The sequence below is a fragment of the Somniosus microcephalus genome, chromosome 6 (assembly GCF_052327205.1).
Source record: "Somniosus microcephalus isolate GS21.2 chromosome 6, FLI_Smic_1.0, whole genome shotgun sequence".
Lineage (NCBI taxonomy): Eukaryota > Metazoa > Chordata > Chondrichthyes > Squaliformes > Somniosidae > Somniosus > Somniosus microcephalus.
Window position 1 is genome coordinate 14,684,234 of NC_140992.1, and position 12,380 is coordinate 14,696,613.

The 12,380-nt window shown below is 48.4% G+C and overlaps 1 protein-coding gene across 3 annotated transcripts in view; it reads left to right on the forward strand.

The window, feature by feature from the left end:
- Positions 1-10,308, forward strand: part of dhx36 (DEAH (Asp-Glu-Ala-His) box polypeptide 36) — a 109,091-nt gene extending 98,783 nt beyond the window's left edge. For 2 of the 3 annotated variants that reach the window (XM_085989752.1, XM_085989753.1), the window contains 3 exons: positions 1,953-2,073; positions 4,058-4,210; positions 6,537-10,308. In XM_085989752.1, coding sequence (XP_085845878.1) covers positions 1,953-2,073; positions 4,058-4,210; positions 6,537-6,710 — 448 coding nt within the window. In that variant the 3' untranslated portion in view covers positions 6,711-10,308. The remainder of the gene's footprint in view (positions 1-1,952; positions 2,074-4,057; positions 4,211-6,536) is intronic. The other variant, XM_085989754.1, reaches the window with a different exon arrangement.
- The last annotated feature ends 2,072 nt before the right edge of the window (positions 10,309-12,380 follow it).

Consider the following 12,380-nt stretch of genomic DNA (forward strand, 5'->3'; position numbering starts at 1 on the left):
GTAGAATGGGAGGAAGCGTGTGTGGAGCATAAATGCAGGAATAGGCCAGTTGGGCCGAATGGCCTGTTTCTGTGCTGTAAATGCAGGAAACTTTGTGCTATCAGGCACCGACGGAACCACGCTGTTGCCGTCCCATCAAAACTGCCGGACAAACCAGTGCTAATGTTGAAACATACGGAGCTTTTCAGCTCCGTGTGAATCAACAAACCCTGTTGCTTAGCAACAGCTTCTAAACAGTCGGCCGTACCTTGCAAGCATCTCTGTAGCTTAGCAACAGCTTCAGCGAGACCTTGCAGAGCCTGACTGGGGGGAAAAAAAGCAACAAAAAGAAAAAAAAACCAACGAAACGGCTCCTGAATTTTGCCGGTGGATCGAGCATTCCGGACAGTTAACCTCCGGATAAACCAAAGTTTCCTGTGCTATGTAATATTAAGACTGTCATTGGGTAACCTTCTCTCCAAACCCTGCTGAGACATCACTAGGCAAAAGGCTTGAGACTTCAATCACGGGATGTGATGATGAAGCAGGCCCTTTGGTTCATTTGAATTCAGTCTTCCAGATTGCCCACCTTGCTGTCTTTCCCATTGCTGCTTTAAAGTTCACCTGAACAAACGGGCAGGACCTCGGTTTAACATCTCTTCTGAAATACAGCATCTCCAACTGTGTAACACTCCCCTCCGCACTGGGCTGAATCGTCAGTCTAGGCTCTGGGCTGAATCGTCAGTCTAGGCTCTGGGCTGAAGTCCTGATATGGGCCCGATTGTGCGACCTCTGACCCAGAGGGGAGAGTGCTGCCCGTTGAGTTGACACTTAACAGCCAGGTGACACTCGCTGGGCCCCATTTGTTTGGCCCAACAAGCTTATTGTATTATTGAGCGATAAATACAGAAATCCTCCTTCCCCCAGCGGATTGCTGCTTTTCCGCTATACTGCCCACCTCAGACATGAAGCATGTTAGATTACTGTACAAATACGTGCAATTATGCTGTTAGTGTAGCCTCCGATAGATGCCGCACTATATTCATGTGAAAGCCAGTGTATGATTTTTCTCTTGCTTTTGGTAATTAGAAATTTAAAAACTTGTCCAGATGTGGGCATTTAATTGTCAGATGTTCCTGTAATCTATTTGTTTATAATGTTTTGGTTTCTTGAAATAAAATGCGGAAGGAGACAAAGTAAACACAATGCGAGCTACTCGGCTTTTGAGTATTGGTCTCCAACCAGGGCTTTAGCTGCTTGAGGTGCCAGGGCTGCCTGTTGATCGGTTCCCTCTGTCGTGCGAGTTCCTTCAGTTCTCGGTGCAAAAGCAAATGAGGGGAAGTGGACCTTGTCCCACTTGCTTTGCTTTGAATTGCATCTCCTGTGGGATGATCACTGAAGAAGATGGAAGGTGAGGCAGGCTGTGATCCGAACAATCCCATCTTCCCGTTGAAGGAGAGTGCTTCCCTTTTTGCCAAATTTCCTATCGTCCCCCCCCCTTCGTCGCCTCCCATGAAGGCTGCTCTGGGTTACAGGCACTGATCACCCTCTGAGTAACTCGCACAAGTGGCCAATCGCACAGTGATTGTCGGCAGCCTGTTTGACTATGATGAGAAAGAAGGTGTTAAAAACCCTGTCCCGTCTCCCTGATGTCCACTTTCATAGACTCTCACACACACTCATGGATTCACACACATGCACACTCAGATGCAATCACTCACACACACACACACTCATGCACTCTCACATACGCTCACACTCGCATATGCACACACTAGCACACACTCTTGCTCGTCCACCACTTTGGGAGGAAGAATCCTGGGAGAATGACACGTTTCATGAGCGTTCGCGATTCTTCCGCCGAAGTTGTAGCTGACGATCGGGTGACACCTCCTCTTCTTACCGCCGCCCCCCCCCCCCCCCCCCCCACCTCAACGACTGGAGTCTCTCAATCCTCTGCTGTGCATTTTCAGGGCTAAAGTCTTCACCAAGTCAGACGGAAGGGTCAACATTCACCCAAAATCTGTGAATGCTGAAGAGGGAGAATTTCAGCACAACTGGCTGATCTACCACTTGAAGATGCGGACGACCAGTGTGAGTGTTCCTTTAAAAGTCTCCTCTCTCTCTCTCTGCTCCCCTAAATCACTTCAGAACTGTCACGGTACAGTTGTTCTCTACGTATAAGGGATGATTCCGCGATCTGTCACTCTCGCTGGGGTGAGCCTGAGTCTGATTTTTCCATCCAAGCGTTTTAGCGGACGGGCAGCACGCTGACAATTTTCCACGGTGGACTCCCTCCAGGCGCTGGATTGCAAAATCACCGCTATGGTTTAAGGTTTCAGTGAAATATCCATCGTCCCAAGGCCCCCTCATAGGATTTAAAATCCAGTTTCATGTAAACTGCATTGGGAGGGTATCAAGACTGCAACAATTGCGTCCTCTGATTTACTTTGGGAAGCACCATTGATGAAAGGGTCCCTTAGAGCGTTGCTTGGTGGATTGTTCATCTCCATCTCTCACAGCTCTCGACTCTCCTCAGGGTGGAGAAGATTCCCTATATTCTGGGGACCTGACATCAGCTGTAACGGTCGAGAGCCGGGTACTTCTCGGCCTTCCAGTGGGTCAGCTCGGTGGTAAAATCTGAGTCAGAAGGTTGTGGGTTTGAGTCCCACTCCAAAGACTTGAGCACAAAATCTAGGCTGACACTCCAGTGCATTACTGAGGGAGTGTTTGCACTTTCTGAGGTGCCGTCTATCAGGCCCCGTCTGCCCCCTCAGGTGGACATAAAAAGATCCCATGGCACTATTTTGAAGAAGAGCAGTGGAGTTCTCCCCGGCGTCCTGGGCTAACATTTATCCCTCAACCAACATTACTAAAATCAGATTTTCTGGTCGTTATCACATTACTGTTTGTGGGAGCTTGCTGTGCGCAAATTGGCTGCCGCGTTTCCTACATTGCAACGTTGACTACACTTCAAAAGTAGTTCTTTGGCTGTAAAGCGCTTTGGGACATCCTGAGGTCGTGAAAGCTGCTACATAAATGTAAGTCTCTTTCCCGTTTTGGGCGGGGGAGGGGGGGCGGCTTCCAGGTCTTCGGAGGATGGCTTCTGTGTCCTCCAAGTGCAGTGTCAAGCCTGGCCATGTTTACTTTGGGAAGGTTGAGAGAAAGCTGTGTGCACAGGGTCCATTTGGGACACTCGTCACTCTTCCCTTCTCCCCATTACAAATTTCTAAACAATACCGTGAGTATTTGAAATGAGCATGATCAGGAAACATTTATTACAGGTAGACTATCCTTTATCCGAAAACCTCGGGACCAGCCGTGTTTCGGTTTTCGGAGAATTTTGGATTTCGGAAGGTGGGTCAGCAGGGGCACGACCCCCCGCCGAACCCGACCCCCGCCGACCCCCCCTGCGGACCCCCGCCGGCCCCGACCCCCCCCCCCCCCCCCGCCGGCGCCGACCCCCCCGCGGACCTCCGCCGGCGCTGACCCCCCCCCCCCCCCCCGCCGACCCCGACCCCCGCCGACTTACGGTCGGGGTCGGCGGGGGGTCGTGCGCACGACTTACGCTGGCCGAAAAAACCTTCGGTTTTTAGAGGGTTTCGGTTTTCGGAAGTCCGGATAAAGGGTAGTCTACCTGTACTAACTTGTGTTTGACGCACACCTCCCTCCTAAAGGTTTTCCTGAAAGCTGGAGTTTCTCAACAGCGTGAGAGAAATGCCGGAAGTGTTAACGGCGGGTCAGCTTCGAGAGTTAAAATGTTTACGGGTATAAAATCGGTCTTAGTCTGTCGGGCCAACTGGGTGATAGTGAATCGGCCGTCTGTTTACACTCCGCCCATTTTTCTTTTCTTGATTGACTTCAGTAGAAAAGAAAATTGGGCCGCGTGCAAAACGGGCTGCCGACTTGCCATCGCCCATTTTGCGCATTTAGAATCAGAATGCATCTGACCATCTGGTTCCCAATCGCAGCGCCCTCCCCGGAGCATTTAAATCGCAGCCGATCGTTAGCGGGCTTTCTCTCTAGCGTTGCTGGCTCGTACTTACCCAGGACCTTGCGTGTCTTGACTGTTTTACAGATCTACCTGTACGATTGCACGGAGGTCTCCCCTTACTCCTTGCTGTTCTTTGGAGGAGATATCTCGATACAGAAGGAGCAGGACCAGGAGACCATCTCTGTGGATGAATGGATTGTGTTTCAGTCGCCATCCAGAATAGCCCATTTAGTAAAGGTAAAAAAAAAACAAATTGAGAATTGTATCGTGACAATGCGTTGAAATTCGAACCGATCTTTCTCGTTCAGAGACTGGCCGGCCGGCTGTGTGTTTCCAATACGTTGCTTTATTTGAGAAATTCATAAGCAGGTTGTAGATATTGAAGCTTGGTAATTGTGCTACTAAACCTCATCAATCCACATTTATAATCTACTGATAAAGTTCCAGAGACGTTATTCTGAACCTGCCTGTATAACTCATACTTCTTCCATAAAAGTCCCTCTTCATTAGCTAATTATGAAGGGTTTTGATAAGAGCAATGAGCGAGACACTGTTTCCACTGGCAGGAGGGTCAGTCACCAGAGGACACAGATTTAAGATAATTGGCAAAAGGACCATGGGAGATGAGAATTTTTTTTTTTGTGCAGCGAGTTGCGATGCGCTGCCTGGAAGTAACTTTCAAACAGTTTCTCCGTCTCCGCCGCGTCTGTTCTGATGATGCCACCTTCCATTCGCTGCTCACGATGCAGTCTCCTCTACATTGGGGAGACCAAACGCAGATTAGGTTGACCGCTTTGCGGAACACCTCCATTCAGTCCGTAAGGGTGACCCCGAGCTTCCGGTCGCCTGTCACTTTAATTCTCCGCTTCACACCCACTCTGATCTCTCTGTCCTCGGCCTCTTATATTGTTCCAATGAAGCTCAATGTAAGCTCGAAGAACAGCACCTCATCTTTCGATTAGGCACTTTACAGCCTTCTGGACTCAGTATCGAGTTCAACAACTTCAGACTATAAACCCTACCCCCAGTTTTCAGGCTATATGATTTTGCCATCCCCATTTGGAACCTTTTTACCTGTCCTGCCTCCTACCTTAGCACAGAATGTTCCTTCAGTTCCTTCCTCCCCTCCCCCCCCCCCCCCCCCAACCGCCCCTGTCTCTGCACCTGCTTATTATCTGTTACATCTCCAGCCTTTTCCAGATCTGATGAAGGGTCCCAGACCTGAAACTTTAACTCTGTCTCTCTCTCCACGGATGCTGCCTGGCCTGCTGAGTGTTTCCAGCATTTTCTGTTGTTATCTGCAATTTTAACCTGCTCTCCTGACCAGGCAACAGGGGGGGGGGACACGAGCCTGCAGCCAACAGAGTCCTTCTTTACACATGGGTGTTGCGGCCCGATGACATCATGAGACCGATGGTCCCCCTAATTTTTGGGGGCTGCGCGGCCCATTCACAGTTTCACGCAGGTGCGAAACTTAACATTGAAAAAGCCGGTCCCGCACAGCTTAGAGGGAACGTTGCATGAGACCCGATTCTAATTTTAGCTCGAGCCTGAGCGGGGATTCCACCTGGAGTTAAAATCAGGGCCCTCGTCTCCTGAAGGTGCTGAACCTGACTCTTGTTTGGGATGCGGATCTCCGGGCGTTCCGCACCTTGCCCCAGTTGACCATTCTTCACAAACTGAGCATCAGAGGGCTATTTGGCTGTAAGGGGCGTCATCTCCCAAGTCAACTTCTGTCCTCACTTGTATTTCACACACCCGTGCTTCCCTTGCATGGGTCACTGAATAGTGATCAGGAGTTGGGAATCCTTAGTGGGTATGTTTCCTTTTCCCCCGCACTGTTCCTTAGCTTGGAACGATTATAACACTTGCTACGCTGGCTTGAGACCTGCTGACTTCACCAGCCTGGGACTGGCTTGGTCTGCCTGGCACAGTAACAGAGGCAGCCCACCAGGTGCGACTCATAGAATCATAGAATGGTTACAGCAGGGAAGAAGGCCATTCGGCCCGTCGAGCCCGTGCCGACTCTCAGCTAGTCCCACTCCCCTGCCTTTTCCCTGTAGCCCTGCAATTTTTTTTCCTTCAGATACTTATCCAACTCCCTTTTGAAAGATAAAATTGAGTCTGCCCCCACCACCCTCTCAGGCAGTGCATTCCTGATCTTAACCACTCGCTGCGTAAAAAGGTTTTTTCCTACGTCGCCTTTGGTTCTTTTGCCAATCTCCTTAAATCTGTGTCCTCTGGTTCTCGACCCTTCTGCTAATGGGAACAGTTTCTCTCTATCTACTCGGTCCAGATCCCTCTTGACTCGGCACCTATCTCATCAAGAAGCACATGAGCAGAATCACAGGAGCTTACTTTTCCAACACTGTGTTAGGAATATCTGGAAAGTCTTCAGTTCCTTTCCTCCAATTAGCGATTCCATCTCCTGGAAGAAAGTTAGTCCAACTTGACTTACTCTGGCCAAATTAAGTATTGATCAGATCTCTGTGCTGGGTTGTTGCAGGCTCACACTGTTTAACCTGCACTGTGTATTCATGCTGAGGCCTTTCTCTCACTACAGGATCTGAAGAAGGAACTAGATACCCTTCTGCAAGAGAAGATTAAGAAGCCCCGACCTGTGGATTGGAATAATCGATCGAAAGACTGTGCTGTCCTGTCAGCGATCATAGACTTGATAACCACGCAAGACAATGCCAGCGCAAAGAACTACACACCTCGATTCCAGAGCTACTGAAGCTGCGATGCCTGTGAACGGATTCTCGAGGGGTTCGGAGCTGAGCCTTAAACACCATATTTGTAGCTCGCAAGTGCAGAGTTGTTTTGTGTTCTTAACTTTTTTTTGGCTAACTTGGAACAGATGTTTTGGAGAATATGCCCAAAGGTCTCGTTGGTAAGACTGCATTGGCCTGTACGCATAGAATAAAATGCCTGGCGTGTTGAGAAGTGTAATTACATTCTGGTATAGAGTGTAGACCTGACTTAAAGGGGAGGGGCAGTGGCAGGTCACTGACGTGTGACACGTCGCTGATAGTGCGGCATCACTAGATAGCTTCATTCTTCATTTGTTGTCCTCCTGCGCAGTAAGCAAGCCATCCTTTACAATTCTAGGTTGAAACTGAAAGCATTCCCCCACCCCCCACCCGCCCCAAGGAAAGTTCAGAGGTCAGTTCTTTTGCTGAGACTGAAACTAAGGATAAGCAGTTTGAGTAAAAACAGGAAATACACAGCGTCTGAACCAAGAAAAGGCAGGGTGCAGGACCCTCGTCAGAACCCTGCGTTCCGACCAGAAATTATACCCAAAACATTCACCCTTCTTTTCCCTTTACAGATGTTGGCGCACCTGCTGTCTATTTCCAACATCTGCAGTTCCTTTTCATTTTCTCCTCTCTTTACAATCTGTTAATTTTGTGACGGGATATACTTTTCTCTGAAATTGAAATGTTTGTACATAACTCTAAAGCGATGAGAGAGGGCGCTTCGTGTCGGCTGTTAACTTAATGCTGGACCTACCTGATCCGAGGTGAGACAGCCGGGCACCGCTTTGTTTTTCTCTAGCGTCCAATTTGACTTTTTTTAAACATTAAAAAAAAAACGACAAACAGAAAGCACTGAGACTTAGCTGGAAAAAAATTAACTAATAGACACTGGTAATCCATTGCGGCCAAAAATCCTCGGGGTGGGGGGAAATCAGAGGGGCGACTGTCCCTTTGAAGCACTGTTGGACTATTGTCCTTAATCACCCCAAGTGTCCTCTCTTATGGGGCCCCCTCTTCTGTGGTCTCTACCTTTGTTGTCACTAACAGAAACCATGGGGGTAATTTTAACCAAATTCGCCGGGCGGGAATCCCACGGGATTGGCTGGAACGCCGGTTTTACACCCCGCCCAATATTGCTGTCCATTGACTTCAATGTAAAGTCGGGCGGGGTGTAAAACCAGCGCTGCACCCGATCCCGTGGGATTCCCGCCTGGCGATTTAGGTTAAAATTGGCCCTGTGGTTCAATTGCCTGAGATCGATGGGGTCCATTTCAGGCTGTGGGCCTAAAGATAGGATCAAGAGTAGACCAATCAGCCCCTCGAGCCTGTTCCGCCATTCAGTGAGATCATAGCTGATCCGTGACCTAACTCCATATTTTGCCTTTGCCCCATATTCCTTAATACCATTTTGTTAACAAAAAGCTGTCCATCTCAGATTTAAAATTAACAAATGATCTCGCATCAGCTGCCGTTTGTGGAAGAGAGTTCCACACTTCTACCATCCTTTGCGTATAGAAGTGTTTCATAACTTCACTCCTGAAAGGCCTGGCTCTAATTGTCAGGCTGTGTCCCCTCGTCCTAGACTCCCCAACCAGCGGAAATAGTTTCTCTCTATCTACCCTATCTGTTCCCCTTAATATCTTGAAAACTTCGATCAAATCACCTCTTAACCTTCTAAATTCCAGGGAATACAACCCTAGTTTGTGTAATCTCTCCTGGTTAACCTTTTTCTTCTGATTGGGTTTGGCCCTCATTTCCAAGTGCTGGCGTTAATTTAAGTTAAGTTTCGACTTTGAGACGTCCGGCCTGTAGATGGGCCTTGCCTTGCCATTGGCCGCGGGCGCACTGAACAATTCGGATCGCCTTGGCCTTAGAGCTACCATTTCAGTGCGCCAACGTCGCCGAGGAACGTCGGCGAAGTTGCCGCTCCAGGTGCTTCCATCCAATAGTGTCGTAGCGTGTGGGGGTTGACCACATGATCCAACGGTTAGATTGGTCACGGCTCCTGCTGTTGGTGCTGCTTCAAATCCACCAATGCTTATCCTGGACTGGGGGTAAACGCCATGCGAGACCCTTACTCGGAAGCGATGCTCCAGCTCCACCGCAAGACTGGAGCACATAATCTAGGCTAGGCCCTGCAGATATTGAGGGGGGCTGGTGGGGGGTGGGGGCCTGTGTTGTCGGCGATGAGATGTTAATCTGCCTGTGGTTCAGTTGGACATTAAAGTTCCCACTATTCAAAGAATAGTGCCCTGTGCCCTGGCCAACATCCTTCCCTGAACCGACGTCGCCAGAAAGTGATTTAACTGGTCGTTCATCTTAATGCCGTTTGTGGGATCTTGCTGTCCACAAAATGATTGCTGAATATACCCACATAACAGCAACTTTCCAATTTAGTAATTCAATCATTTTGGAATGTTTCTGAGAGAAATGATGAGGCGTTGCATAAAAGCAAGTCTTCGTTTCGGGTTGATACTTAAGGACTCCCCGTGTCAATGCATTGAGTGTGTTTGCCTGGCCGCTCTGTGGGAATTTACATTGACCTTGCACGGCAGCTAATTGGGGATTGGTCCCAGTCCCCTTCGCCATCATTTTTAATGTATCGCAGCTTCTACTCAGCTATCTGACAGGCAGTGTATACAGTCATAGGGTAAACGGTGTCGACACAAAACTCTGATAACCTACAACGAACGGGTCACTAATGTAAGGTAGAACCAACTGGCTTTGGCCACATTTCCCAATTCTTCATGAAATGCCTGCCAATCATAGTTACCGCAAATGCACAGGTAACGCCAATTGACATACGACCGTGTACTCCAAAGAAGGATTCAAGTAGATGATACTCCAAGCTTTGGAAACTTCTCCCCTCTTCGGTCTTTCAGTGTACTTAATGACACAGTAGGAAACTCGCCTTTCAGACTGACAACCCAAGAGGTTTGCATTGGAATTCTGATTTCTGGGCATTTGGTGCACATCAGTAACTGGTTAGCTGCAGGAACTCCTGTGACCTCTGCACTAGTTCAGCTGGCACATCAACGAGCTGTACCCAACGGTAAACCAATGGTATCACGGTGGCAAAATAAATGAACTGCTCGAAACTCCTTTGTAGGCAAATCTTGGATATTGGACAGAAAACAAAAGGACGGCGAGGGTAAACCCTTCTTACCACCGTAGACTTGGGGTCCAGCAGGGAAAACAGAGAGCAACATTAAGCAATGTCGAGGATGACTTTAAGTGGAAGATTGAGGGTCATTACATCTAAAGGCAAATCTGCTTGTATGCCTGTCGTCGCGAGATGTTGAGACCAATCAAATTGCACTCCTCTGCAGTGTTGTGTCTGGGTGCTGTCAGAATGCCCAGTGCCCTGTGTCATGCTGTAGTCGTAATCATTCCTGGTAAGTGAATAAAATACAAAACGCTTTTTGTTTTAGTTTGAGATGTTTCTGGTTCGAATGTTCCTGTGTTTTCTAGACAGTATTTATTTCTGTGACCGTTTTTAAGATGCAAGAGCTGTTGTTCTTACGTAGTCCAAGCATTTGTATTTTTTTTCCCATTAAAGTCTTTACCGTACCTAAACTCTCTCTTGTTCCTTGCCTACCAACGATTCACCATGACCTGCCTGTTGTGTCTGAAATAATTAAGGAAGAATATGATGGAAAGTCGCAGATGTCCCAAGGCCAGTGGAGCGACGGCTGTGAATTTGTTTACTTGCGTTCACTATACAGGAAACTCGATTTACCGGCACCTAAATAACCGGAAATCTCGGTTAACCAGCAAATTTCAGGAGTAGGTTCAAGTAAGTTTTACTTCATATTACTTGCCTTCCTCGATCTATTGCTGTGCAATCGGGTGTGGCTGCAGCTGTTGCTAAGCTACAGAGACGCTTGGAACTTGTGGCCATTGTTCTGCACCTGTTGCTAAGCAACAGGGTTTGTTGCTAAGCAACAGGGTTTGTTGCTTTATACGGAGCTCTCAGCTCTCCGTATCTTTTACTATAGCTCTCGGTTATCTGGAATTTTTGATGAACCGGCACCACGTCGGTCCCGTTGGTGCCGGATAAAACAGAGTTTCCTGTAATAAGAAACGCCAAAATATATATTTTTTCCTTAATTGCTAAATCTGATCCCCTGCATGAGGGTAAATATTTTGACTCTGGACGTGGATTGTGTTTACGGAGAGATAGTGTGATTGCAGGAAGCAAAATATTGAAAATCCGAAAATAGCAAGCAGCTGTGGAAATACTCAGCGGGTTAGGCAGCGTCTCTGGAGCAACAAGTCAAGTTGGCTGACGCTTCAGATCCGAGACCCTTCCTCAGGACCTGCAGAACTTCCCAGACCTGAGACATCGACTGACTTTCTCCACAGGTGCGGCCTGACCTTTTTTTCATTCTTGGGATGTGGACATCACTGGCATTTGTTGCCCTCAGAAGGTGGTGTGCCTTCATCTTGAACAGAAACGGTACGATGCAACGGAGTGGTTTCAGAGGTCAGTTAAGAGTCAACCACCTTGGTGTGGAGCTGGAGTCATACATAGAACAGTCTGGGTAATGACGACAGGCTTCCTTCCCTAAAAGGACATTAGTGAACCAGTTGGGCTTTTACAGCTTCATGGTCACTTTTACTGATACCAGTTTATTTATTTCCAGATTTTCTCAACTGAATTTAAATTCTCAAACTGCCATGGTAAGATTTGAACTTATAGGGGTTGATTTTCCTGGAGCCGTGAGCCGGGCTTTTAGGCGTGCGTGGGGGGCTAAAATCCCGAATTCGGAGGTCCCGACACCATCCCGCCCAAAACCCGCCTCCATGCCAGTTTCAAAGGAGGCGGGTACCCGCCCCGCACTAGGACCCGCCGACCCGAGGCGGGAAGGTATTAGTGCCAATTAACTGCCTGTTAATAGGTAGTTAACAGGCAGTTTTTAGCCTAATCCCTATTTTGAAGGTTGTTATGTGGGATTCCCGACGACTCCAGACCACACCAAGTTAGAGGAGTCGGGCCGTCGGGTTGAAGGACTTGGAGGGGTCGAGATGTCGGTGTTCAGGTGAGTGATGGGTGCATGAGTGCAAAGGTAAGTGTGGTGTGTCTAAAGTGTGTAAAGAAGTTTAAATTACCTGTACTTACCTTTACAGCCTTCCTCTAGGTTTCGGGAGTCCATCACTCAGCCGGCACAGAAAGCAGAATGGCCGCAATCTGTCAAAAGTGACAGCCTGCAGCTTTCAGTGCCGGCAAGATTTCTAACTGAGTCTGCGTAGAAGGACTCAGGTTAGAAGTAAGACTGTCAGTGTTTGACAGCTTCAAACAGCTGTGAAACACTGATATTTCATCTGTCAACACGTCTTGACAGATGAAATTTCAGTCTGTGACGTCACCTGTTGCCGGGTGGCCCTTAATTGGCCTGCTGAGCCCGCTGGGTGGGCTCAACAAGGTCAATCAAGTGAAAATCGCGCGGATTGGCCGCATCTCGATGGAGGCGGGACTACAACCCGAAAGTTGTAGTCCCGCCTCCTTCCCAACTTCTGAATGAAAATCCAGCCCATATTCTCTGCAGTATTGGATCGCACGGCCACTATTTTGAAGAAGAGCAGGGGAGTTCTCCCCAGTGTTCTGGCAGATATTTATCCCTCAACCAACATCGCAAAAATCGCAC